At 37.8% G+C, this 26213-nt stretch overlaps 2 protein-coding genes and 1 pseudogene across 4 annotated transcripts; all 3 read right to left on the bottom strand.

The window, feature by feature from the left end:
- Positions 1 to 878: 878 nt before the first annotated feature.
- LOC131343776 (BOLA class I histocompatibility antigen, alpha chain BL3-6-like) lies at positions 879 to 4256 on the bottom strand. The gene is made up of 2 exons (XM_058375708.1): positions 4118 to 4256; positions 879 to 1249 (listed from the first exon to the last, which is right to left on the bottom strand). The coding sequence occupies exons 1-2, from the start codon at positions 4254 to 4256 to the stop codon at positions 933 to 935; spliced, it is 456 nt and encodes a 151-aa protein (XP_058231691.1). The 3' UTR covers positions 879 to 932.
- LOC131343315 (major histocompatibility complex class I-related gene protein-like) lies at positions 3570 to 6840 on the bottom strand. 3 transcript variants are annotated; one of them, XM_058374893.1, is made up of 7 exons: positions 6612 to 6840; positions 6185 to 6451; positions 5673 to 5948; positions 5220 to 5384; positions 5015 to 5050; positions 4870 to 4937; positions 3570 to 4780 (listed from the first exon to the last, which is right to left on the bottom strand). In XM_058374893.1, exons 1-6 carry the CDS (start codon positions 6706 to 6708, stop codon positions 4909 to 4911), a joined length of 870 nt encoding a protein of 289 aa, XP_058230876.1. In that variant the 5' UTR covers positions 6709 to 6840; the 3' UTR covers positions 3570 to 4780; positions 4870 to 4908. The 3 variants fall into 3 exon arrangements, with proteins under 3 accessions (XP_058230876.1, XP_058230874.1, XP_058230875.1); XM_058374891.1 differs by having other exon boundaries at positions 4870 to 4908; XM_058374892.1 differs by having other exon boundaries at positions 4870 to 4908; positions 5673 to 5945.
- A 5931-nt stretch (positions 6841 to 12771) lies between these two features.
- LOC131343313 (BOLA class I histocompatibility antigen, alpha chain BL3-6-like) lies at positions 12772 to 17582 on the bottom strand (annotated as a pseudogene).
- Between the last annotated feature and the right edge of the window lie 8631 nt (positions 17583 to 26213).

The raw sequence follows: 26213 nt of genomic DNA, 5'->3' as shown, positions 1-26213 counted from the left end.
TGAGACTTTTTTAAAAACATGTACACTCCTGGTCATCTCTGTACACTGCTGGGGCCAAAGACATTCACTAGAGTTACAGTAAATCCTTCAGTGACAGATTTTACTCGCAGTGTCCTTACACATGTATACTTAAAGTGTAATCAAGATGACAAATACTACAGTAAAGATAACTGAAACAGCACTGTCCCTTCCACCAAATGCCCCATTGTGTGTTTCTCCTTTGTACAATCTTTAATCGCTGTTAAACCCTTCATCTCCGTCTCCTGGTCTCTCCTAGAAAAACAGAGAGAAAGAAACAGGATCAGCTCTGAGCTGAGATTTAATGTGAGCTCAGGTTTTTCTGCTGGATTTTCAGTCCACACACAGATTTTTATTCCATATGACACTGTAAACATCATCATGGCTTACTCTCTCAGTTCAGCAGGAAGACACACAGTCACACTTTAAGAGTGATTGGAGGAAGAATCTTCAGAGGCTGTAAAACATTCAAATCCATCCAGTGAATTAAAATGTATTGGTTTTAATCATGGTTTATGGATCAGAAAGGTTCACTTACGGGGTTTGGGTAGAACAGGTCTGAAGCCTGAAACACAGAAAGTGAAATTAATTTGGTTTACTTCATGAAATAAAATAAGTCAATTAGTCATTATTTGCTTATTATCTAGGTTAATTTATTGGTTAAGTTTAAAAACAAGCAAAATATTCATCAAATCTCCTTCAAGAATTAGAAAGTGTAAATCGGTTCTCTGAAAACTTCACATCTGCCTCCTTCCTCCTCTCACCAGAGTTCTTCTTCTTCCAGACCATAATTCCAGCAACAACGGCAACGAGAACAACGAGAGCCACGAGAACACCAACGATGATAGGCATCCGTCCTCCACCTGTTAAATCAGCACAGAGTCTTTATTATCTGCTGCATCAGGAAATCAGATTTATTGTTTATACTGTATGTGGAGTTGATCAGGACCTTTTGGTACTTCTAGCACTAACTCCTCCTTCAAGCTGCTGTGCTGAATCACGCAGGTGTAGGTGTGTTTCTGCAGATCCTCAGCTGGGACTTTCAGAATGCTTCTCTTCTGGAAGCTTCCATCCTGGTTGGGTAACGTCTCTCTGAGCTCCACGTCCTCGTTCACGTCCTCTCCGCCCTTCCTCCAGGAGATCATCACCTCTTTGGGGAAGAAACCTGTAGTGTGACACACCACCTCTGGAGAAGGCGAGTGTTTCTGGATCACTGATGCTGTAGGAGGATCTTGCAAGATGAGTGATGACACAACAATATAGGAGCCTATATGTTGTATTTTTGCACCATAACACACACAAGTAAGCTTTTTTTCCTACATTTAAACAGGCTTGTGTTGTATTTTGACAACTGCATAACATCAATGCATTGCAAGATGCCCAAGTTTCTACATTCAAATGGGTGAATTAGAGAGCCATATCACATTTATTTCCAATTTAACTGAGACATATAACCAGAATATACACACAACATTTTTTCACGGCTATTCATGGATTTACAGAATGTGAAATAGTGTTTAAAACTGTGTTGTGTATATTCGTTTATATATGTAGTATAAAATATTTTGGTTGGTTTGGTTGGACGTTTCCGGTTAATTGTTGCGCACTTTCAAAACATCGTAGGAATAAACATATCAGTATTCATATTGGGACCATGTTGTTTTGCATATCAACACTATTTTGATGTGTGTGTGTGTGTGTGTATGTGTGTGTGTGTGTGTGTGTGTGTGTGTGTGTGTGTGTGTTGGGACGTTGGGAACCCTTAGGAATCTCCCATGAATAAAAATGCATTTTCTGGCTTTATAATTATAAATCCTTTATGTTTTCTTGTTTTACCTTTTATGAGTGTTATTAAAATTACTTACACCTTTTCAGACACACACTCTCTGCTGTACTTCTACACAGCAGTTACACCAGGAATAATCTTGCCAGAGTTCACTGCTGTTGGTCTGCTGGATGGACAGCAGGTTGTATATTATGACAGTAACATCGTCATTCTCACACATGAATGGCATTAAAACGAGTAATTGCCCATCCTTCACAGCCCAGCACCTGCACCACTGTATGTGTATTGCGCTGATAACATATACACCTGATTTCGCTGCTCTTGCAAAATCTAAAATATGTCATGTTTTCTCATTAGAAGGCAGATTAATGTTTGCCAATTATTGAGATGGCTGTTGTAGTTTAAGTAGGCATACTAAAATAATTTATTTTTACCAAAAATTCCATCAAACAATGTTATTTTCCATATTGTGAACTTTTTCGTTATGTGCACTTCAGAGTCTCAGTTAAGTAACATCGTACTGACTGTGTGGTTAAATTATCTGTATTAATAATAATAATAATAATAATAATAATAATAATAATAATAATAATAATAATAATAATAATAATAATTATTCTAAACTCACCTGCTAATGAAAAATAAACAGAAAGCGTGAGAAAAAGCACAGCTTTCATTACAGAACTGCAGTGCTCCATCGGTCCAAACCTACTGTCCAAAAAAAAGAGTAAACAAACTGAATTAAAGTCATTTTGAAAATAACTAGTCATAGTGGATAAATAAATTTGGACCAAATCGTCGTCATTTGCTGGGAAGAAGTGAAGTTTGGAGGTCCATTTCTTGCCATGGCTGATCTTATAAATACCTGTAGGGGGCAGTGTTGCTTCAACTCCAACAAGAATGTGTGGAATGTGTGTGCTTAGTGTAATATTAGATCTTTGCTTCCAGGAGAGGTTTGCAAAAAAAAAAAAAGTAATATATAGATAGACATAACATGTATATAACATATGTAATATGTAGATAGACTACAAGCTCCAGACACCACAGTACTGTGTGCAGTGATGACACGGAGAGTTAGAGAGGAAAAACAAACTAAATCAGTTCTGTAGTTCTGCTTGAAGTCATTTTTCTCTGCATGATTTTATACATGTGAAGTTTCTGCTTCAGCTCACACTGAGAAAGGTCAGGACGTCAATTCAATTGCCCCAAGTTAAAATCCTCATTTGATTAAATTTCCATTAAGCAAGTAGCCTAGACCCCAGAAGGTAGCAGGAATGCCCATATACGCTTTGTAGAAGACAGAGTAAAAGTGAGTATAAGAGAGAAAGCTCATCATCAGTCACAAAAACATCGTTAACACTTTCTCTCCACCGCTGTCCCATTGCATTATATCCAACATCCAAAGTGAAATGATAATATTATAGTATTGATGAGGAGATTCTGTGTTTCGCTCCATGAGCAGCACAGTGACAAGTCGCCTGCACCACCTGCACCATGAGGTCTCGAGGTGGGAACCATGAATTTTCTGAAAACAGAAATGTATCTCCCTTGTGTGTGATTCTGATATTGATCTGCAGTCTGATTTTCTCGTGTGATATCAGCTGGACTGGAGAGTCTTCAGGCCTGGACAGCCTGTCTCAGAGGCCTTGAGTTCACTCCAGTGGGAGGATCTACATGTGAGACTGAGATCAGCTCGATAAATAAAAAACTATGCACTGAACCAAAGCAGTCCAGATTATTTTAAATAATTTTTATTTGTTTCTTATAACAGAAAAATAATGAACGGAATACAAAACTGTACCATTTTAATAAAATATACAAAGTATACAAAATAAATGTGTTTAAAGGTGCCACTATCCCAGTTCAGTCTAGATACATTAGATAAACTGATGGCAAGAAAATGATGGCAGTGTAGATACATTAGAATGTCTGATGCGTTAGATATCCTGTCTGCTGCTTTAGGTGGAGACATCAGCTTGTTGCAGACCTACAGCATCAGCAGCCATTCTCAAGCTGGGAACACTTTCTTAGTCACCATCCAGTGACCCCAAAAAGGACATGAACACTTACTTTTACATGAATTACACCACATTAGAGAAAACCCAAGTAAAAAAAAATATCACATTAAAAAGTAAAATATACCATAAGGAACCTTTTCAAACTGTTTAAAGATAGACAGGATTGTGTCGAGGCACAGATCTGAGAAAGGCTACGAAAAGTTTCTGCTGCATTGAAGGTCCCAAACAGCACAGTGACCTCCATAATGCTTAAATGTAGGAAGTTTGGAACAAACAGGACTCTAGAGCTACTTACTAGAGCTGATTACCAGCAAACTGAGCAAGCAGTGGCGAAGGGTCAAGGTAAGAGAAGTGACCAAGTACCTGATGGTCATTCTGGGTGAGCTCCAGAGGTCATGTGTGGACATGGGCGAAGCTTGCAGAAGGTCAACCATCACTGAAAAACCACTGAGCTTTAGGGCTGAAGTCATATAGCACAGAGTCTGAACAATTATATCAGTGTGATATTCCAGGGCTTTTTTTAGCATAAAACTGGCTTTTGTTTTGTCATTCTGGTGTATGGAGTGTAGACTGAAGGCCAAAATGTGAAAAATGAAGGGGTGTTAATAGGTTCTGAATGTTTTGTATAGGGCTGTAGGACTTAAAAATAAAAATTCATATTGTCTCAGTTTTTCAGATCAAAATAGTTTGATGTAAAATAAAACATTTCCCTAGAAAACAGCCTAATGACTGATGCAATGAACAAATAAAGCCAACTGTGGATTTTGATCTTGACTCAGTTTTGTTTTCTTAGGTTTCAAACTTGACTTTGTCCTCGACTCGATCTCGGCTAGTCCTGGACGTGAACTTGGACAGTGGTGGTCCACTGCCTTAATCAAAGCTAGTAAAAATGCTTTTTTAGTAAAAAAAAAAAAATGCTAGTAAAAAGTCCTTCTTCATCTCTCTTTCCTCCTCTCTCCTAGATAGAAAAACAATGATGAGTTCAGAAAATACATTTTAATCCAAATGAAATATAAAGACACATCTTCAACAAATGTCATAACTTACTCTCTCATTTCTTCAGGAACATGGCTGGACTTAAAAGACCTAAAAGTCCGGTATATATAATTTAGAGGCTGTGAAACAAGTAAAAGGTTTAACATGTGGATGAAATATTAATTAAATAACCCTGTGATTATAAAGACTCACTTACAGGCATTGGGGCTGCCTGGAGTTAGAGCATGTGTGTCTGAAAGACAGAAATGAACAGACAGATACATCATTCATTCATAGACAGACAGATATAGTAGACTGGGGTGATAAGATTAGTTGTCGGGGAAAAAAAAACCCCAGTATACTCATTGAGAATCCGAATGTTTTTAAAGTGTTGTTCTGAGCTTTTATTGTTTCTGCCTTACCCTTCTGCTTTTTCATCCAAATGACAAATCCACAAAGAGAGACAGTGAAGATGAGAACAGCAACTGAAATATTGATTACTGAATACTGATACTGACTCCAGTTCAGTCTCCAGGAGACATCCACCTCCTCTTCGTTGGTCTCCAGAAATTTAGTGAACAGAGAACCTGTTGAATCAAATCTTTATTATTTGCTGCATCAATAAATCATCTGTAAGTCTGTAATTGTATAGGAGTGTGTTTCTCCAACCTCTCAGGATTTGGCCCTCACTCACAGGCAGCACCTCCTTCCTCCTTATATTTATTCTGTTCTCTTATTAAGACTCTGATCGCTATTGAAACTGTATGTTTTATTTCACTCACACTGATTTCATATTTTTCACAAGTGAATAACTAAAGAGCTGAGTGTGTGTGTGTGTGTGTATGTGTGTTTCAGTAACAGATCACACACTTTACCGTCGTTCTCCAAAATCTCTCTGCCATAAGACACAAATTTCTTTAACCACTCGATACACTCCTTCTCCAGGTAGTTCCTCTGGTCCACAGTAAAACCAGGATCATTTTCCCACATCTTCTTGAAGATTTCAGCTTGTGGTTTATCTACAGTCCAGTTTCCAGAGTTCAGATCCAGACTGATGAAATCTTCTCCATCATAACCGAACTGATCGTGTCCTCTAGTGGTGCCGTTATCATAGAGCTCACAGCCGTACATCCTCTGGAATGTGTGAACTCCTACACACACACACACACACACTATTTAAACATCTTGTTACTATACTGACTTTCTTCTTTAGAGCTAATTTAATCAGTACTTTCAGGATCTTTGGAGTTTCTTTGGTCATTTATCAGAGGCTCTCTGGCAGGAAGGAGACTCAAACTCACAACCTTGTGGTCAATGACATTTAACCTAAACTGTTACACCATCAGTGACATTTCACAGTAAAATCTCTGTGTGTCTTCATTCTTACCTTCAGTGTGTTTAAAGTCTTTCATTACTGTAAGCAGGAGCTGTTTGAGTTTCTCCTGATCACTCCGCATGTGATGTTTCTGGTTTTTCCAGTAATCTGGATAATGAGTCCTGATCTTCTGCATCCACTCCGTCTTTGGGATCATCTTCCTGATGTTACTGTCATAGTACAAAAACTGCTCTCCATCCAGCAGACCAACAGCAGTGAACTCTGGGAAATTTATTCCTGGTGTGAGTGCAGTGTAGAGATACTGCAGAGAGTGTGTGTCTGTAAAATAAAGAGAGGATTTTAAACAGTGTTGATTTAAATAATACCACAAACAACAACAACAACAATATTCCAGAATTTAACAGCATTTCAGCTACGAACTGTAAAAAAACACATGAACACAACACAGCAAATATTCATGATCATTAATCACTCTTACCTGCAGAAACCTGAGGAAAACTCATGGGGAGGAAGAACAGGACTTCCAGAAGGACAGAAATCTGCTTCATTCTGCAGACTTTTTTCTTTAAATCCATCTTTAAGGATCCTGTAGAGCATTAATTTGGTTAAAACTTATTTACAGCATTAACACAGTTAGAACTCTGTTCCAGGAATATATCTTTCAGTTTTACTACATTAGAACAGGAACTCCCAGAAATACAGAAGCTCCATGCAGGAAAAACACATTAAACTGAGGAAATATCGCGTTATTTCCAGAGAAAAAAAGAGAAACTCTCAAACTCTTAGACTGTAGATGGCGCCATTTAGCAACATAACATACACTATATTGCCAAAAGTATTCGCTCACCTGCCTTGACTCGCATATGAACTTAAGTGACATCCCATTCCTAATCCATAGGGTTCAATATGACGTTAGTCCACCCTTTGCAGCTATAACAGCTTCAACTCTTCTGGGAAGGCTGTCCACAAGGTTTAGGAGTGTGTTTATGGGAATTTTTGACCATTCTTCCAGAAGCGCATTTGTGAGGTCACACACTGATGTTGGACGAGAAGGCCTGGCTCTCAGTCTCCGCTCTAATTCATCCCAAAGGTGTTCTATCGGGTTGAGGTCAGGACTCTGTGCAGGCCAGTCAAGTTCATCCACACCAGACTCTGTCATCCATGTCTTTATGGACCTTGCTTTGGTCACTGGTGCACAGTCATGTTGGAAGAGGAAGGGGCCAGCTCCAAACTGTTCCCACAAAGTTGGGAGCATGGAATGGTCCAAAATGTCTTGGTATGCTGAAGCATTCAGAGTTCCTTTCACTGGAACTAAGGGGCCAAGCCCAGCTCCTGAAAAACAACCCCACACCATAATCCCCCTCCACCAAACTTTACACTTGGCACAATGCAGTCAGACAAGTACCGTTCTCCTGGCAACCGCCAAACCCAGACTCGTCCATCAGATTGCCAGATGGAGAAGCGCGATTCGTCACTCCAGAGAACGTGTCTCCACTGCTCTAGAGTCCAGCGGCGGCGTGCTTTACACCACTGCATCCGACGCTTTGCATTGCACTTGGTGATGTATGGCTTGGATGCAGCTGCTCGGCCATGGAAACCCATTCCATGAAGCTCTCTGCGCACTGTTCTTGAGCTAATCTGAAGGCCACATGAAGTTTGAAGGTCTGTAGCGATTGACTCTGCAGAAAGTTGGTGACGTCTTCACACTATGCGCCTCAGCATCCTCTGACCCCGCTCCGTCAGTTTACGTGGCCTACCACTTCGTGGCTGAGTTGCTGTCGTTCCCAAACACTTCCACGTTCTTATAATACAGCTGACAGTTGACTGTGGAATATTTAGGAGCGAGGAAATTTCACGACTGGATTTGTTGCACAGGTGGCATCCTATCACAGTTCCACGCTGGAATTCACTGAGCTCCTGAGAGCGACCCATTCTTTCACAAATGTTTGTAAAAACAGTCTGCATGCCTAGGTGCTTGATTTTATACACCTGTGGCCATGGAAGTGATTGGAACACCTGATTCTGATTATTTGGATGGGTGAGCGAATACTTTTGGCAATATAGTGTATCTAATTTGAATTGTCTATTTGAATTAGAGATAATAATAATAATAATAATAATAATAATAATAATAATAATAATAATAATAATAAAGGTTAGTAATTATTAATAGTAGATTTAAAGCTATGTAAGTTTTTCCTAATTTAGATCTGCTAACACATTTAGACAATCTTCAAAAATGTAATATATTATTCAGTAATACTGAAAAATAAACCTGAAGTGTTTTCTCAGCTTTATAATCAGTGTGATTTATGAAATAAGACATTTGTATGAATTATTAACCCTTAAACTGCCGGAAGATGCCGGTTGATCAGCAGGGTGTTTCCTCTTCAGCTCGAGATCAACACAATGTTTACTGTAGAGAATCAGAGCCCCCTAGTGGTCAATCAGGGCATGTGTATCATCTGTAGATCAACACAATGTTTACTGTAGAGAATCAGAGCCCCCTAGTGGTCAATCAGGGCATGTGTATCATCTGTAGATCAACACAATGTTTACTGTAGAGAATCAGAGCCCCCTAGTGGTCAATCAGGGCATGTGTATCATCTGTAGATCAACACAATGTTTACTGTAGAGAATAAGAGTCCCCTAGTGGTCAATCAGGGCATGTGTATCATCTGTAGATCAACACAATGTTTACTGTAGAGAATAAGAGTCCCCTAGTGGTCAATCAGGGCATGTGTATCATCTGTAGTGATCATTCTACAACCCCTGGCAAAAAGTATGGAATCACCACTCTTGGAAGATGTTCATTCAATTGTTTAATTGTGTAGGAAAAAAAATGTCATAAAACTATTTTCATTTAACATTCCAACCTTCTGGCTTTATGAAACACTTACAAAAATTAAAAAAACAAACAAAATTGTAGTCAATTGCAACTGTTTTTACAGATCAAACCGAGGAACAAAATATGGAATCACTCAATTCTGAGGAAAATATTATGGAATCACCAAACAGAAACACCACTAGTACTTTGCAGTTCTAAAACAAACCTGTATCCGATTACATCTGCTGATTAGTCTGCAGTTAAAAAAGAGTGCTTGCACACCTTAGTGAGCTGTTGAACTGAGCTGATTGACATAAATCATGGCTCCAACATGAGAGATGTCCGTTGAAACAAAGGAGAGGATTATAAAACTTCTTGAAGAAGGTAAATCTTCACGGAATGTTGCAAAAGATGTTGGTTGTTTCCAGTCAGCTGTGTCTAAAATCTGGACCAAGTACAAATCAAATGGGGAGGTTGTAAAAGGGAAGCGTACTGGTAGACCAAGGAAGACGTCAAGGCGTCAAGATAGAAAACCTAAAGCAATATGCCTTGAAAACAGAAAATGCACAACAAAACAAATGAGGAACAAATGGGCAGAAAGTGGAGTCAATGTCTCTGACCGAACTATAAGAAATCACCTAAAAGAAATGGGATTTACAGAAAAGCCAAACGAAAACCATCATTAACATCTAAACAGAAAAAAAACAAGGTTTCAGAGGGATAAAGAAAAGCAATCATGGACTGTGGATGACCGGATGAGAGTGATATTCAGTGATGAATCTGCATTGGGCAGGGTGATGATGCTGGAACTTTTGTTTGGTGCCGTTCCAAAGAAATTTATAAAGACAACTGCCTGAAGAAAACATGCAAATTTCCCCAATCATTAATGATATGGGGCTGCATGTCAGGTAAAGGTATGGGAGAGATGACAGTCATTACATCCTCAATAAATGCACAAGTTTATATTGAGATTTTGGAAACTTTTCTTATTCCATCATTTGAAAGGATGTTTGGTGATGATGACATCATTTTTCAGGATGATAATGCATCGTGCCATAGGACAAAAGCTGTGAAGACTTCCCTTCAAGAAAGACATATAATGTCAATGGCATGGCCTGCAAATAGTCCGGACCTCAATCCAACTGAAAATCTATGGTGGAAATTAAAGAAAATGGTCCAGGACAAGGCTCCAACCTGCAAAGCTGATCTGGAAACTGCAATAAGAGAAAGTTGGAGTGGGATTGATGAAGAATACTGTTTGTCGATAGTTAAATCCATGCCTCAGAGAATTCCAGCTGTTATAAAAGCCAGAGGTGGTGCAACAAAGTGGTATTTCTGTTTGGTGATTCCATAATATTTTCCTCAGAATTGAGTGATTCCATATTTTTTTTCCTCTGTTTGTTCTGTAAAAACAGTTGCAATTGACCTCTTTTTTATTTTTGTTTCATAAAGCCAGAAGGTTGGAATGTTAATAGTATAATAATGTTAATGAAAATAGTTTTGTGGCATTGTCAGGAACAGCTGGACAGTTCTCTGTCAGGCCCAGAGAGGGCGCTGGCAGGTGAACCTTGGAAGCCTGCTTCTTTGCGAGTCTTTTGTGCTACGCCCTTTCCATTGTTCTCATTCCTGGTGTGTCACCTGTATCTCATTAGCCCTAATATCTATCCCTATAAATAGGGATCCTTGTGTTCATGTCTTGTGGTCTTGTGTTGTGGTTCTGTGTCAGGTCAGGTCAGGTCAGGTCAGGTCAGGTCAGGTCAGGTCTTGTTTTGCCATGTTTTGTCATGTCCTGGTTATGGTTTAGATTAGTATTTTGTTTTGTTTTATACCACGCCATGTCTAAGTTAAGTTAGTTGTCCCCTGTCTTATGTTTCTGTAATAAAAGCAGTGCTTCGCTGAATCCTGCGTATGGGTCTCCGTTGCACGAAACACCACGGAGGTTCGGGATCGAGCCCCGCACAGACAGACAGACAGACAGAAAATAGGTACAAATTATTGAATTTTGTATTGAAATAATATTGAATATTATATAACTGAAATAATTATTTGCTTAATGGTTACTATACAGGGTTTCGTATAGCAGTTTGACACAGAATCATACAGGTGCTCTGAGACACAGGTACTCTGACTCCCCCTACTGGTTACACTCTGCCTTTACATGCAGATTTACTAAAGGGGAAAATGTCCACTTTATTCCACTCGTGCATTATCATTCGTTTTCCAGACAATCATGTCAATAACTAATCAGCAACACAATGCATTAAATCATGCAGATATTATGGATATTATGTTACACACTCATGCACAATATTTCAACAAATATTTCATCGACATACACTGTCCTTAATGATAATATAAAAAACAGATTAATAAAAATAGTGTATATATTTTTAAATATAAAAATGTATTCTTTCTAAGATAGATAGATACAACTTTATTGTCATTGCATAGTACAGGTACATAGAAGCGAAATGCCATTTAGCATCTACCAGAAGTACAAATGGTAGAAATTGTAGAAATTGTGCAAATGAATAAGTGAAAATAAAACTGTAAATATATGTACAACAAATGAATAAAGCTATGGCAGATAGTATGTGCAAAAAATGTATATACAGCACAATATGTGTAAAAAAATATTTATATATACTGTGCATTATGTACACTGTACAGCAGTAACAGAGATAATATACATTGTGTGTACAGATAGTATACATATATAAAGAGATAAACTGGGGGTAAGAAATGAATTTCCAGTTCTATACATGTATAATTATGTGGAGATGAAACAGAATGTACAGAGTGGAGCAGAACTGCAAGGTGATTACAGACAGTGAAGTGTTAGTGAGACATCAGTGTCCTAGTGGTGTACTGTAGAGTTCAGTAGGTTTATGGTTGTAGGGAAAACAATGGCCCTGAGTCTGCTGGTTCTGGTGCAGATAGTCCTGTATCTCTTCCTGGATGGAAGAAGGTTGAACAGTTTGGGACTCGGGTTGGAGGAGTCCTTGATGATTTTGTGTGGTCTACACAGACATCTACTGTGGTGAAGAGACTCAATGAAGGAAGTCCAAGTGAAAGCTGTGACTCTGCAGTGGTAAGGGGTTCTTTAAAAGGAAAATCAGAGTCTGTGATCTTTCTTCAGGCTCCAGGCAGCACAGACCTTCCAGAATAATTCTCATTTCTCTACAGACTGCTGTGGAGTTTAAAGGCATGACGTTTAAAAAGCACTTATTTGTTCCAAAATGTAATTGTTTTCACCTCTCCACTTCACCAGAAAGAAGAAAATCATGTTAAATAGTTTAACATGAAACTTTTTTAAAAACATGTACACTCCTGGTCATCTCTGTACACTGCTGGGGCCAAAGACATTCACTAGAGTTACAGTAAATCCTTCAGGGATAGATTTTATGAGTAGTGTCCTGGACTTTTTACTGGGTTCTTACACATTTATACTTGATTATTATAAGTGTAATCAAGATGACAAATACTACAGTAAAGATAGCTGAAACAGCACTGTCCCTTCCACCAAATGCCCCTTTGTGTGTTTCTCCTTCAATCTTTAATCGCTGTTAAACCCTTCATCTCCATCTCCTGGTCTCTCCTAGAAAAACAGAGAGAAAGAAACAGGATCAGCTCTGAGCTGAGATTTAATGTGAGCTCAGGTTTTTCTGCTGGATTTTCAGTCCACACACAGATTTTTATTCCATATGACACTGTAAACATCATCATGTCTTACTCTCTCAGTTCAGCAGGAAGACACACAGTCACACTTTAAGAGGGGCGAGAGACTCTACAGAGGCTGGAGCAGGTTTGAAGCCTGAAACACAGATGATGGACAGACAGTTATTTATCAGTTTATCAGTTCAGATTAAAAACAAGCAAAATATTCATCAAATCTCCTTCAAGAATTAGAAAGTGTAAATCTGTTCTCTGAAAACTTCACATCTGCCTCCTTCCTCCTCTCACCAGAGTTCTTCTTCTTCCAGACCATAATTCCAGCAACAACGGCAACGAGAACAACGAGAGCCACGAGAACACCAACGATGATAGGCATCAGTCCTCCACCTGTTAAATCAGCACAGAGTCTTTATTATCTGCTGCATCAGGAAATCAGATTTATTGTTTATACTGTATGTGGAGTTGATCAGGACCTTTTGGTACTTCTAGCACTAACTCCTCCTTCAAGCTGCTGTGCTGAATCACGCAGGTGTAGGTGTGTTTCTGCAGATCCTCAGCTGGGACTTTCAGAATGCTTCTCTTCTGGAAGCTTCCATCCTGGTTGGGTAACGTCTCTCTGAGCTCCACGTCCTCGTTCACGTCCTCTCCGTCCTTCCTCCAGGAGATCATCACCTCTTTGGGGAAGAAACCTGTAGCGTGACACACCACCTCTGGAGAAGGCGAGTGTTTCTGGATCACTGATGCTGTAGGAGGATCTGCAGAGACACACAGAGACAGAAATATGAAAAGTCTCTTCTGTTCTTCATGTAGAAACTCCTCATGTGAACCCTGATGAGGAATAATCTGTATTCCTGCTGAGGACGTGTTTTTTAATTTTTTATCAAGATGTTAAAAATGTAGACAGTAGAATGGTTTCTGCAGGAGGAAAGTTTACAGCAGATAAATGTTATGTACAGATTGTGTGTGTAAACTTCTCTGCTGTTTGCATTTCTACTAAAACACATCAGCATTACAAAGAAATAAGGAGAGTGTGTGTGTGTGTGTGTGTGTGTGTGGGTGGGTGTTAAAGTAACAGATTTAAAGGAACACGCTTTACCTTTCCTCTCTAATGTTTGTCTGCCATAAGACACATAGTTCTTTAACCAATTGATACAGATGTTCTGCAGGTAGTTCTTCTGGCCCACAGTCATAAGCCGTTTATGATCCCACTTGTTCTTGGTGATCAGAGCTTGAGGTGTTGGAGCGATCCAGGTTTGAGTTTTCAGATCAAAACTGATGAAATCTTCTCCATCAAAACTGTACTGCTTGTATCCTCTAACAGTCCCATCATCATCTAGCTCACAGCCGTACATCCTCTGCACTGTGTGAACTCCTGCACACACACACACACACAGACCCAGAGGTAAGAGTGATGAGGTTTAGCTGAGCTCCATCTGCTTCTGCAGTCTTCACTCAAACACCACACTTTACTCCTCATTGAGTTCTTCATCACTCACACACTTAAATCTCAATTTCTATCTCATTTCTATGAATCTCTTTATTTTCAGTGTGTGATTTTCTCTCATATTAAAGACAGATGATTTACCTCTTTATCGCTGCACTGATTACTTTAGAAAGTAACACACCTTCACTGTGTGTGTTTACCTCCAGTCTGATTAACACGCTGCATTGCTGTAGCCATACTGACTTTGAAGCTCTCCTGTTGACCCTGTAATTTGTGTCTCACTGTTCCAGTAATCTGGATCATCAGCAGTCACCTTCTGTATCCACTCCGTCTTTGGGATCATCTTCCTGATGTTACTGTCATAGTAGGTGACCTGCTGTCCATCCACCTGACCCACAGCAGTGAATTCTGGGAAATTTATTCCAGTTGTAACTGCAGTGTGGAAATACTGCAGAGAGTGTGTGACTGTAAAAGAGTAAAAACACACATTAACACTAACTCAACACACACACACACACATTAACACTAACTCAACACACACACACACACACACACACATTAACACTAACTCAACACACACACACACACACTAACACTAACTCAACACACACACACACACACACATTAACACTACATCACTAACTCAACACACACACACACATTAACACTAACTCAACACACACACACACACACATTAACACTAACTCAACACACACACACACATTAACACTACATCACTAACTCAACACACACAAACACACACACACACACATTAACACTACATCACTAAGTCAACACACACAAACACACACACACACACACATTAACACTACATCACTAAGTCAACACACACAAACACACACACACACACATTAACACTACATCACTAACTCAACACACACACACACACACACACACACATTAACACTACATCACTAAGTCAACACACACAAACACACACATTAACACTAACTCAACACACACACACACATTAACACTACATCACTAAGTCAACACACACAAACACACACACATTAACACTAACTCAACACACACACACACATTAACACTACATCACTAAGTCAACACACACAAACACACACACACACACATTAACACTACATCACTAAGTCAACACACACAAACACACACACACACACATTAACACTAACTCAACACACACACACACATTAACACTACATCACTAAGTCAACACACACAAACACACACACACACACACATTAACACTAACTCAACACACACACACACATTAACACTACATCACTAAGTCAACACACACAAACACACACACACACACATTAACACTACATCACTAAGTCAACACACACAAACACACACACACACACATTAACACTAACTCAACACACACACACACATTAACACTACATCACTAAGTCAACACACACAAACACACACACACACACACATTAACACTAACTCAACACACACACACACATTAACACTACATCACTAAGTCAACACACACAAACACACACACACACACACATTAACACTAACTCAACACACACACACACATTAACACTACATCACTAAGTCAACACACACAAACACACACACACACACATTAACACTACATCACTAAGTCAACACACACAAACACACACACACACACATTAACACTACATCACTAAGTCAACACACACAAACACACACACACACACATTAACACTACATCACTAACCCAACACACAGGAAAATACTGTAAAGCTGAAGCATACACTGATCAGCCATAACATTATGACCACCTTTCTAATATTATGTTGGTCCCCCTTTTGCTGCCAAAACAACCCTGACCTGTTGAGGCATGGACTCCACTAGATCCCTGAAGTTGTGCTGAGGAATTTGGCACCGAGATGTTAGCAGCTGATTCTTTAAGTCCTGTAAGTTGTGAGTGGGGCCTCCATGGATCAGACTTGTTTGTCCAGCACACCCCACAGATGCTGGATTGGATTGAGATCTGGGGAATTTGGAGGCCGAGTCAACACCTCAAACTGGTTGTTGTGGTCATCAAAACATTCCTGAACCATTTCTGCTTTGTTGCACAGCGCATTATCCTGCTGAAAGAGACCACAGCCATCAGGGAATACCGTTTCCATGAAAGGGTGTACATGGTCTGCAACAATGCTTAGGTAGGTGGTACGTGTCAAAGTAACATCCACATGGTTGGCAGGACACAAGGTTTCCCTTGGAAAGCCTTGACCGCCCATGACCCTGTCTCTGGTTCACCACTGTTCCTTCCTTGGACCACTTTTGATAGATACTGACCACTGCAGACCGGGAACACCCCACAAGAGCTGCAGTGTTGGAGATGCTCTGATCCAGTGGTCTAGCCATCACAATTTGGCCCTTCATCAAACTCGCTCAAATCCTTACACTTGTCCATTTTTCCTGCTTCTAACATCAACTTTGAGGACAAAATGTTGACTTGCTGCCTAATATATCCCACCCACTAACAGGTGCCATGATGAGGAGATCATCAGTCTTATTCACTTCACCTCTCACTGCTCAGAATGTTATGGCTGATCTGTGAATACATTCAGCTGTGCCTTTAAATCTTTCATTAATTTTAGATTTGTAACGTTCAAGAGACACCAGTCGAAGCAGGGATCGAATCCTGGTCTTGGTCTATCTGGTGGTAGACACGATTTCCCATGCGCAGCTTATCAGACTCTCACACAGGATAAAATGAAGCGCTGCTTTATTTAAAGAAACTCAAGACAAGATTAAGACAGGACACTGGACAAGTAAAACAATCTGTAACGCTAACATGGAAACCTGAACATAACGTCTGACCAAACAACAAACAAACAACAACGACTGACAAAGATGGATACACAAAATAGGAAACAGGTGACAGGACAGGAGAGCGGAACAATAGGAGGGGCATGGCACACGGGGACTACACAAACAAGAAAAGCAAGCTATGATAAATCACCTGCTAGCACCCCCTCTGGTGGTCTGAAAAGGAACTGTCCTAGTAGCGCTAGACAATATTCAATATAAAAAAAATCACAATATAATTTTTCATTGTAATTTAATTTATTACAGTAAAACTTATTTTTAACCTCTTCCGTGGACCCTCGTTAAATTAAAATAAAGAGATTAAAACTGTAATAAATCACACTTCATCTGTATTTATTCTCTTATTTGTATTTTCTCTACGGTTTGCCCTCCATCATCCTACTGTAAAGACTAATAATAATAATAACAATAATAATAATAATAATAATAATAATAATAAAGTGTGTATTTCTGTTTGAGTGATTTATTTCTTTATTTCCTGTATTATTTCTGTGTAACTTTATCAGATTTGACTCTTATCACAGCTTTAGTGTTAAACTTTAATATTAGAGAGTAAACAAATGTAGTAAAGACAGTAAACATTACAGAACTCACCTGCTGATGAAAGATGAAGAGAACAGGTGAAGAAAACCAGAGTCTTCATCACTGAGCTGCAGAGAAACATCACTCTGTCACATCTGATCCACTACAACAATAAACACACAATAAACACACACTAAATACTAAAACACACACTAAATACTAAAACACACAGTAAACAGGAAATTTCTTATTTACCGAATAGATTTAGAAATTTATCTCCACTTTAACTGTGAATTTAAACTCTCTTTAATTCGGTTTAAGAGAGAATTACAGATCCTACAGCTGCGTGAGGATGTTTTTCCGTTTTCAGAAGGAGAAATTCTAATTGAAAACCAGAATTCAGGATTTAGTGACGTCACCAGTTTCGGAGGTGATGTGAGGAGTGCAGGAGTATTCTGAAAGTGTAAATAAATACTTTCAAAATAATTAATAAACACACACTATAATTTTGTGTAACTGTTTAGTCATTTAATAATAAATCAGTTTAAAAATAAACTCTGATTCCTCTGTGTTGTCATTTTACAGTATTGTATATAGTATTTAATCAGGTTAAATCTTGAGGTGTAAAATGTTTAAATATTGTGTGTGTGTGTGTGTGTGTTAATGTATTGTCTGTAAATCCAGTAAAGAGTGAATGTAATCTTATATATTCTATGCTTTTATTGTGAAAGAGCTGTAATAAAGGATCAGCTGATGACACTGTGCTTGTTGTTGAGTGTTTGCAGGTACAGAAGGTGAATTGAAGTGGAAATGTGGAGAGGGATGTATTCTGTATGGCCTAGATTTCATCCAGAAAATACAATTCTGTTTTTAATTTTGTGTTCTTTTCTTTAATTTTTTTTTATTTTGTTGTTGTTATTTTTGAAATTTGTTATTCAACTCTGTGATTTCCACATATCATATTTAAGACCACGACACTTAAGGCATAAAACTGACGCCATACAAAAACTCTTCTGCAATTTTCTGTAACCAATTTTAATCTGAAAATGAAAGAAAGCATGTTGGAATGTGGAACAGATTTTAGACAGTGTAGATCTCACAATTAATCCTTCTAAAAATTAAAGTGTTCAGTATTTTGTTTATTATAATTACATTCAAATACATTCTCCTTGTTAAAGAAACACAACTTTTCTTTTCTTGCGCCGTATATACGTGCACTCAGGTTTCTCTCTGAGCTCCATCACAGTCACATTTCATTCAGTACAATATACATGTTCAAAAATACCCTGCTGACTCAATACCACAGGAATTAACACATGATTCTCTTTTCTCAGCTTCGTAATCAATGTGAGGTGTGAAGTAAGACGTTTAAGTAGTATAAATTACCTTTTTAGTGAAGTGGAGACGCAGTTTGTGGCTTGTTTCCTTTCTAGCTGCTGATTTATTATAAACCTTCCCTAGACCAGTGATTTTCAACCACTGTGCCGAGGCACACAAGTGTGCTGTGAGAGATCGTCCGGTGTGCCATGGGAAATGATCCAATTATTGACTTAAATGGTCCAAAAAATTATTATTTAGTTACTGCAAATAATTTGTCATTGTTGAACACATGGTTGAAATACTCCTATACATCAGTAGGTAGCACAATAATGACCTTGTTCATTCATAACAGAAACAAGAACGCAGTCTATTTAGAAACACACTGAAAAACAGGCAACTTTAACAAAAAACCACAATGGTGAACGAGAAAGCCAAGGTTTCACACTAAGAGAATAAAAACTAACTGAGAGACTGTTAGGCTACAGTGTGTCATTCTGTACAATTTCTTGTTGGCGGTGTGCGACGGGATTTTTGAGGCCAAACCTCATAAAAGGTTGAAAAATACTGCCTTAGCCATGGTGCTGTATAAGATGCTGAATGGAACATCAGGTGAGTTATTTAATTATAAGGAATATGTTTTATCTGTTCTTTAATGTCTATTATATATAATAATACAACATGTTGTTCTTGAATATATAATCAGATTTATGTGACTACTTAAAAGATTTTAACAAGTACACAAAAATAAATATGTTCACGCTTACACTATGTGCTTTAATTTTTAAACATAAATAACAACGTTAAGAATAATATAAAAAACAATTATGACGAGATATATGATTAGTATTCCACCGAGCATTTGAAATGTCCAAACAAATATGGGATTTAATTCAGTAAACACTTTTTTTTTATAAGAGGGGAAGAACAGAAATTGAGGTAGTTTTCTATGGATTTTGTTTAGTTGTATTTATTTAATAATTATCTCTTTCTAACTTTTCAGTCTACTTCAAAGAGCCTCACAGAGCAACACACACCACACCATAATCTGCACAGAGCATGATGAATGAGGACACGTGATGAAATAAAGAATATAAATGTAAATGAAACAGCAAAAAGAATGAAATGAATAAACAGCCAGTATGAGGGAACAGTAACAGCGCTGCATCATTAAAAATATGATCATTAACAATCCAAGTGGCTCGCGCTACCCAGTGTACCAGCTAACTTACTTCAACATTTTCAAAAACATTTCACTGACTTGTCCTAAAACATATTAATAAAAGTGTTGTACATTTTTTCCTAATGTAGAACTGCAAACAGTTTCATGCCAGCACATTTCATTCAGGACAAAAATATGTTAAAAAAATGTAAAACATGATCGAGTATTAAAGAGACTAAAGTTACAGTGTTTTCTCGTATTTATACGACTGACCACTGACATTAAAATTACAGAGTAAACAGGAGGTGGTTTGTTTGATTTGTGTCTCCTTCAGCTCGAGATCAACACTACTGTTTATTTATAGAAACCATCAGAGCGCCACCTAGTGCCCAACCAGGGTATGTGTACAATCTGTAATCATTATTCTAATGCTCTATATTTACACATTTTACATTTCATTAAGTAGAAAAAGAAGAATTCTGAATAATAATAATGTGAAATGTGAAAAAAACAAACAAACAAAAAGAAAGAAATAAATAGATATATTTTAATGTGTATAATCTACTTCTTTTATAACCGTATAATCAGTTTTCTGGTATAACTTTTTAAAAAACATGCAAAATATATTTATTCTTCAGTAATAATGATATATCTTACATTTTGAAGCTGATTAAAAGTTTACCAAGCGCAAAAAATGAAATGTAAATGAACTGTTCTGATAATTTACATCATACTATGTGTTACATTAGGTTCTTTAAATGTGATCATTCCTTCATTGACTCACCATCAGAAATGTGTAAGAGGTCAGTAATCAGCGTGTGATATAACGTAGACACATGACTCTGCTGTGTTACTGACTGACAGAAGAAAACACAACATAGGAATACTCCATTTCATCATGTCTCCTGTTGGTTTTCTCCTTAGAGAGATGTAGATCAGAGTCAGAGTCAGGATCCTGTAATGACACAGACAGTGGAGATGATGAAATAGAAATAATAAATCAGTTCAATGTAACTGGCTTCTGCTGGACAGAAAGTCCACATTGTGGAGAAACTCTTTAGATCCTCAAGACTGAGATTTTCTCCTCTTCTTTATCATGTGTGCTGCTTCCTTCCTTAGAATAAACCTGATACCTGAAGATAAACCAGATCAGATTTATTTACCAGAATTAAAAAAGCTCTGCTGATGAGAGTCTGCAACAGTTTATTTATCATTCGATTACATTCCTTGTCATTATATATGGTTCATGATTCATTTCTGAAAATATTTTCTCACAGCAGAAAAAATTAAACCCAATTATTATTGACTTTTTATATACAATCATCACAGTTATTAACTGTCACACAAAAACTTTTCATCACTGAATAACCAAAATAATAAACATATTTAAACAATGAGCTTCATATTCGAAGAGTTGGATTATTATTCATTAAGATATTCTGAAATGATGAAGTTTGTGGGAATGAATCTGTTTTTTAAAATTATGTGCTGCTAGTGTATATTTATGATACTGTATATTTAAAAAAAATATATATTTATAGTTTATATTAAGTCAGGTTCTAAAGATCATAACTTTAACACTAAAGGGTAATAATCTATATTATTACTAAGTAGTTTATAAAATATATCTCTATTTTAAATAGTATCTACAACATCCTTTCTGCAGCAAGGGAAATATTGTCTAAAGATTTTTTTAATTTAATTTAATTTAATTTAATTTAATTTAATTTAATTTAATTTAATTTAATTTAATTTAATTTAATTTAATACAGATGCAGAAAAGCTGCTCAGAGGATATGAAGGAGCTCAGAGGCTGATATAAAGAAAACATTATTAAAAATGTATTTATAACACATTCAGAAAGGGAAATGCAAACTTTTGAACTGTTGAAAAGTCTTCTGATCTTATCACTTATCATTTAAGCATTTTGTTATAACAATAGAACATCTAAAAAATCCAGGACACTCAAATTATTAACAGTGAAAAAAAATCAAACAAACAAACAAAAAAAAAACAATTATTAAATGTAATAAACCTAATTACCTCATAATCCTCTACTTCAGCACCTAAAACAACAGATAGATCATTTTTATTTATTTATTTATTTATTTATTTATTTATTTATTATTATTATTTACCTCTATTTTTTCTGTACTTCAGTATGATGAAGATGAGGACACCAAGAAGAAACACAATCACTGCACCAAACACCACAATCAGCATGAAAAACACAGCAGGAGACACTGAACCTGGGAGACAAACTTTCAAGAAAGAAAAATATTTTAATCATTAAACCTGCATCAGATTTGAAGTTTCACACCTGTGATCTAAAGCAGTGGTTCCCAAAATGGGGGTTGCGACCCCTTGGGGGGTCATGAGACAGTGAGGTGGGGGGGTCGCGAAATGATTTCCAGAAATCAAATAAACTTTTTAAACTATTAGAAATAGCATATTTTATCCATAACTAACAAAAGTTACAAAAATTGTAGTTAATAGTAACATTTACAAAAAAACATGCAAGTAAAAAATCCATTAGCCTTTTTAGATTTAGATTAGATTTTTTTTTTTAAATTAGATTAGCTTTTTTTCCCATTCAGTAACGACCCCTGAGGTTATTACGACAGGTTAACAACACAGCAATAGTGTCAGTTGCAGCAGATCACTTTACAGCACCATCTTATTTAGGCTTAGGAGATTTTTGTTAAAATGAAACGTTGGTTGATATCAACCAACCACCACACAGGGAGGCCAGTGGAGAGGCCAGCGGAGAGGCCAGTGGAGAAGCACCACTGTCAAAAAGGCCATTGACCTCAGGTAAGGAAAGAGACCGGCGTGTGCATAAAGAGGACATCCATAAGCAGTCGGGTCAGACTTACTCTAAGTGTCGAAAGTATTGAGAGGAATTTATCCAGTATGGATTCACATGCGTCATCATCAACGAAGTACAACATCCCCAATGTGTAGTGTGCACTGAGGTGCTTGCACATGAAAGCCTAAAGCCTGTAAAAATGCTACGACACAGAAAACCAAGCCCCCCTCTCTTGCTGCTAAACCAGTAGATTTTTTCAGGTGAAAGGAGCGAGAGTTACAAGGCCAAAAGAAAGTCCTAACTAAACAAACAACAATCCCCACCAAAGCTCAACAGGTATCATATGAGGTGGCAAATTTAACTGCACAGGCAAAAAAGGCACACACGATCGGGGAAACCCTCATTAAACCCGCTGCTACAGCTATAAGTCGGGCTATGCATGGGGATAAACTGCCCCGTGAGCTAGAATCGGTGCCGCTGTCTAACGGGACTATTGCCCAGTGCATCTCCGACATGGACCACGACATAAAGTGTCAGCTGGTGGAGAGAGTGAAGAAAGGGAAATACGCTTTACAGTTAGATGAATCCACAGATCTATCAAACTGCCCAGCTGCTTGTATTCGTCAGATACAGTTTTAACCGGAAAACTTAACGAGGACATTCTGTTTTGCACCCTGCTGGAGGGAACATGCACAGGAGAGGACTGTTTCTCAAAACTTGACCACAAACTAAAAGAAGATGGACTGTCTTGGAGCGAGTGCATCGGTGTGCACACACGGTGAGGTTAATGATGAAATTTAAAGAGAAAATTACAATAAATATTATATGGCTGTTAGACTGTTGTGCTTTTTAGTGTTGTCTCATGTTTGTATAGGATAATTGGTGCGTGTGCACCATTGCGCGCAATGTTTGTATATTTTAACCATCTCCAAGGATAGTGGGGGTCGCGAGTCACTGGCACCATTATTTTGGGGGTCGTGGGCTGAAAAGTTTGGGAACCCCTGCCTTTGGGAGAAAAAACCAACCTGTTGCTCTTTCTGAAAAAGGAAACATTTCTAAAAAACGCTACTCTCTCTCTCTCTCTCTCTCTCTCTCTCTCTCTCTATATATATATATATATATATATATATATATAGAGAGAGAGAGAGAGAGAGAGAGAGAGAGAGAGAGTCACCCAGAAAAATGTATACACTTTTCAGGAAAAGAAAAATTTGTATAAGTATTTTATTACTAAATTTATTGATATATGTGATTTACTGATGTATGGTGCCAGAAAAAAAATAAGAGACCACTGCAAAATAATGAGTTTCTTCTGTTTTTTTCTTCCAGGTTCATGTATTGGTGAGATGAAGAGTTTTGTTTCATTTTTTGTGAACTGCTGACAATATTTCTCCTAAATTCAGAATATAACTATTGTTATTTAGAGTGTATATTTAAAGGAAATGAGAACACATCAAAATAACCCAAGATCATGCAGTATTTCAGAGTTTTAATAACTCAAATAAAACAAAATGCAAATAATTTGTAAACAAATTGTGTTAATGCTTTGGGTAAATAACATTAAGAAATCAGTATTTGGTGGAATAACCCTGATTTGCATGAGTTTTGGCTCCATGATCTCCACCAGTTTCTCACATTGCTGTTGGGGAAATTTATACCACTCTTTTTGCAAAAAAGCAAACAGCTCAGCTTTTCTTGATGATTTGTGATCATCCATCTTCCTCTTGATGACATTCCAGAAATTTTCAATAGGGTTCACATCTGGAGATTGGGCAGTGGTCTTTTATTTTTTCCAGAGCTGAATATGATGATATTATGATAATATTATTAATATTATACTAATATAATATACATCATACTGTTTTTCTTTTCCTGAAGTGTATATTCATTTTTTGGCTGACTCTGTGTATATAAATTGTGAACATGAAGCCATATGTAAAAAAAAAAATAAAGTGGAAAGAGCCTCTAGTGGACATAGTCTAGTACTGCAGGAGTCAGGCCAAAACCATGGACAATGGACATGGCCACTGAACTGATGAATGTAGAAATTTGTTGTGAGCCGTTAGAGAGTCACAAAATCATGAAACTAAGCAGAATTACTCACAACCAGTTGTTCTTTTTATGGAAAATATTTTGAAACATTAGGGCTTTCCACTGTTAAGATATAGGAACATTAATTTTCTTCTATTATGTCCTCACCATAGCAACATCATTTAAAATATCACAAATTCCTTCACAGTTTCACATCAGCCATGTCCTGACATTATTCTGACCGATTTTCAACCAAATCAGGTGAAAGGAAGGGAAAACATTAGAGATTTCTAAAAGTGACACACTTCCTGCTGCCAGTTGGTGGCGCTATGACTGACACTCACAGTAGTCATGTCCGTGTGATCAGCTTTCTTCTCTTAATATAAAGTTGAGGTTTGATGTACATCACACAATATACACCGAAGTTATTAGCCACTTCCTGTTTCCTTTTAATCGCCATAAGTTGAACCGGCTGAACCGTTTGAGATCAAAAATCCCTCATCAACTTTAGATCCTCAATGTCTTCAGATCATATTGGACCCTGTTTGGTCAAAATAATACAAATATTCATGATATGTATCAATGTCTTGAGATCATATTAGCCTGGGTTTGGTGGCGGTTGTATCGGTGTCTTGAGATCATATTAGCCTGGGTTTGGTGGCGGTTGTATCAATGTCTTGAGATCATATTAGCCTGGGTTTGGTGGCGGTTGTATCAATGTCTTGAGATCATATTAGCCTGGGTTTGGTGGCGGTTGTATCAATGTCTTGAGATCATATTAGCCTGGGTTTGGTGGCGGTTGTATCAATGTCTTGAGATCATATTAGCCTGGGTTTGGTGGCGGTTGTATCAGTGTCTTGAGATCATATTAGCCTGGGTTTGGTGGCGGTTGTATCAATGTCTTGAGATCATATTAGCCTGGGTTTGGTGGCGGTTGTATCAATGTCTTTAGATCATATTAGCCTGGGTTTGGTGGTGGTTGTATCAATGTCTTGAGATCATATTAGCCTGGGTTTGGTGGCGGTTGTATCAATGTCTTGAGATCATATTAGCCTGGGTTTGGTGGCGGTTGTATCAATGTCTTGAGATCATATTAGCCTGGGTTTGTGGCGGTTGTATCAATGTCTTGAGATCATATTAGCCTGGGTTTGGTGGCGGTTGTATCAATGTCTTGAGATCATATTAGCCTGGGTTTGGTGGCGGTTGTATCAATTCCCTAGGAGGAGTATATCAAATTCCATTGGGGTGTTTTGCAAACAACTCAAAATAACTGACTTCCTGTGGATTAGACTTAATGACAACGTGAAAGTTGTTCAGTTCAGTGAGATCTAAGTGTGGACCAAGGTGTACATGAATACGTGCAAGTGTGTATCAGCTATGCAGCAAGATGTTCCAGGGGGCGTTGTAACGGGTGTGTGCCACGCCCAGGGCCGAGCCACGGTGTCGTCC

The sequence above is a fragment of the Hemibagrus wyckioides genome, linkage group LG22 (genome assembly GCF_019097595.1).
Source record: "Hemibagrus wyckioides isolate EC202008001 linkage group LG22, SWU_Hwy_1.0, whole genome shotgun sequence".
NCBI classification, from domain to species: Eukaryota; Metazoa; Chordata; class Actinopteri; order Siluriformes; family Bagridae; genus Hemibagrus; species Hemibagrus wyckioides.
Note: the sequence above shows the minus strand (reverse complement) of the source record. Positions and strands in the feature narration are given on the sequence as shown.

What these genes read in the sequence shown, in the direction of transcription:
- LOC131343776 (XM_058375708.1), bottom strand. Translation starts at nt 4,256, where the DNA reads ATGGTTGACCTTCTGCAAGCTTCGCCCATGTCCACACATGACCTCTGG. An exon ending in TTTGCTGGTAATCAGCTCTA is followed by an intron (nt 1,250 to 4,117) that starts GTAAGTAGCTCT and finishes TCATCTTGCAAG; the next exon opens with ATCCTCCTACAGCATCAGTG.
- LOC131343315 (XM_058374891.1), bottom strand. Translation starts at nt 6,708, where the DNA reads ATGGATTTAAAGAAAAAAGTCTGCAGAATGAAGCAGATTTCTGTCCTT. An exon ending in TTTTCCTCAGGTTTCTGCAG is followed by an intron (nt 6,452 to 6,611) that starts GTAAGAGTGATT and finishes TTTATTTTACAG; the next exon opens with ACACACACTCTCTGCAGTAT. An exon ending in TCCAGGCAGCCCCAATGCCT is followed by an intron (nt 4,909 to 5,014) that starts GTAAGTGAGTCT and finishes CCGGACTTTTAG; the next exon opens with GTCTTTTAAGTCCAGCCATG.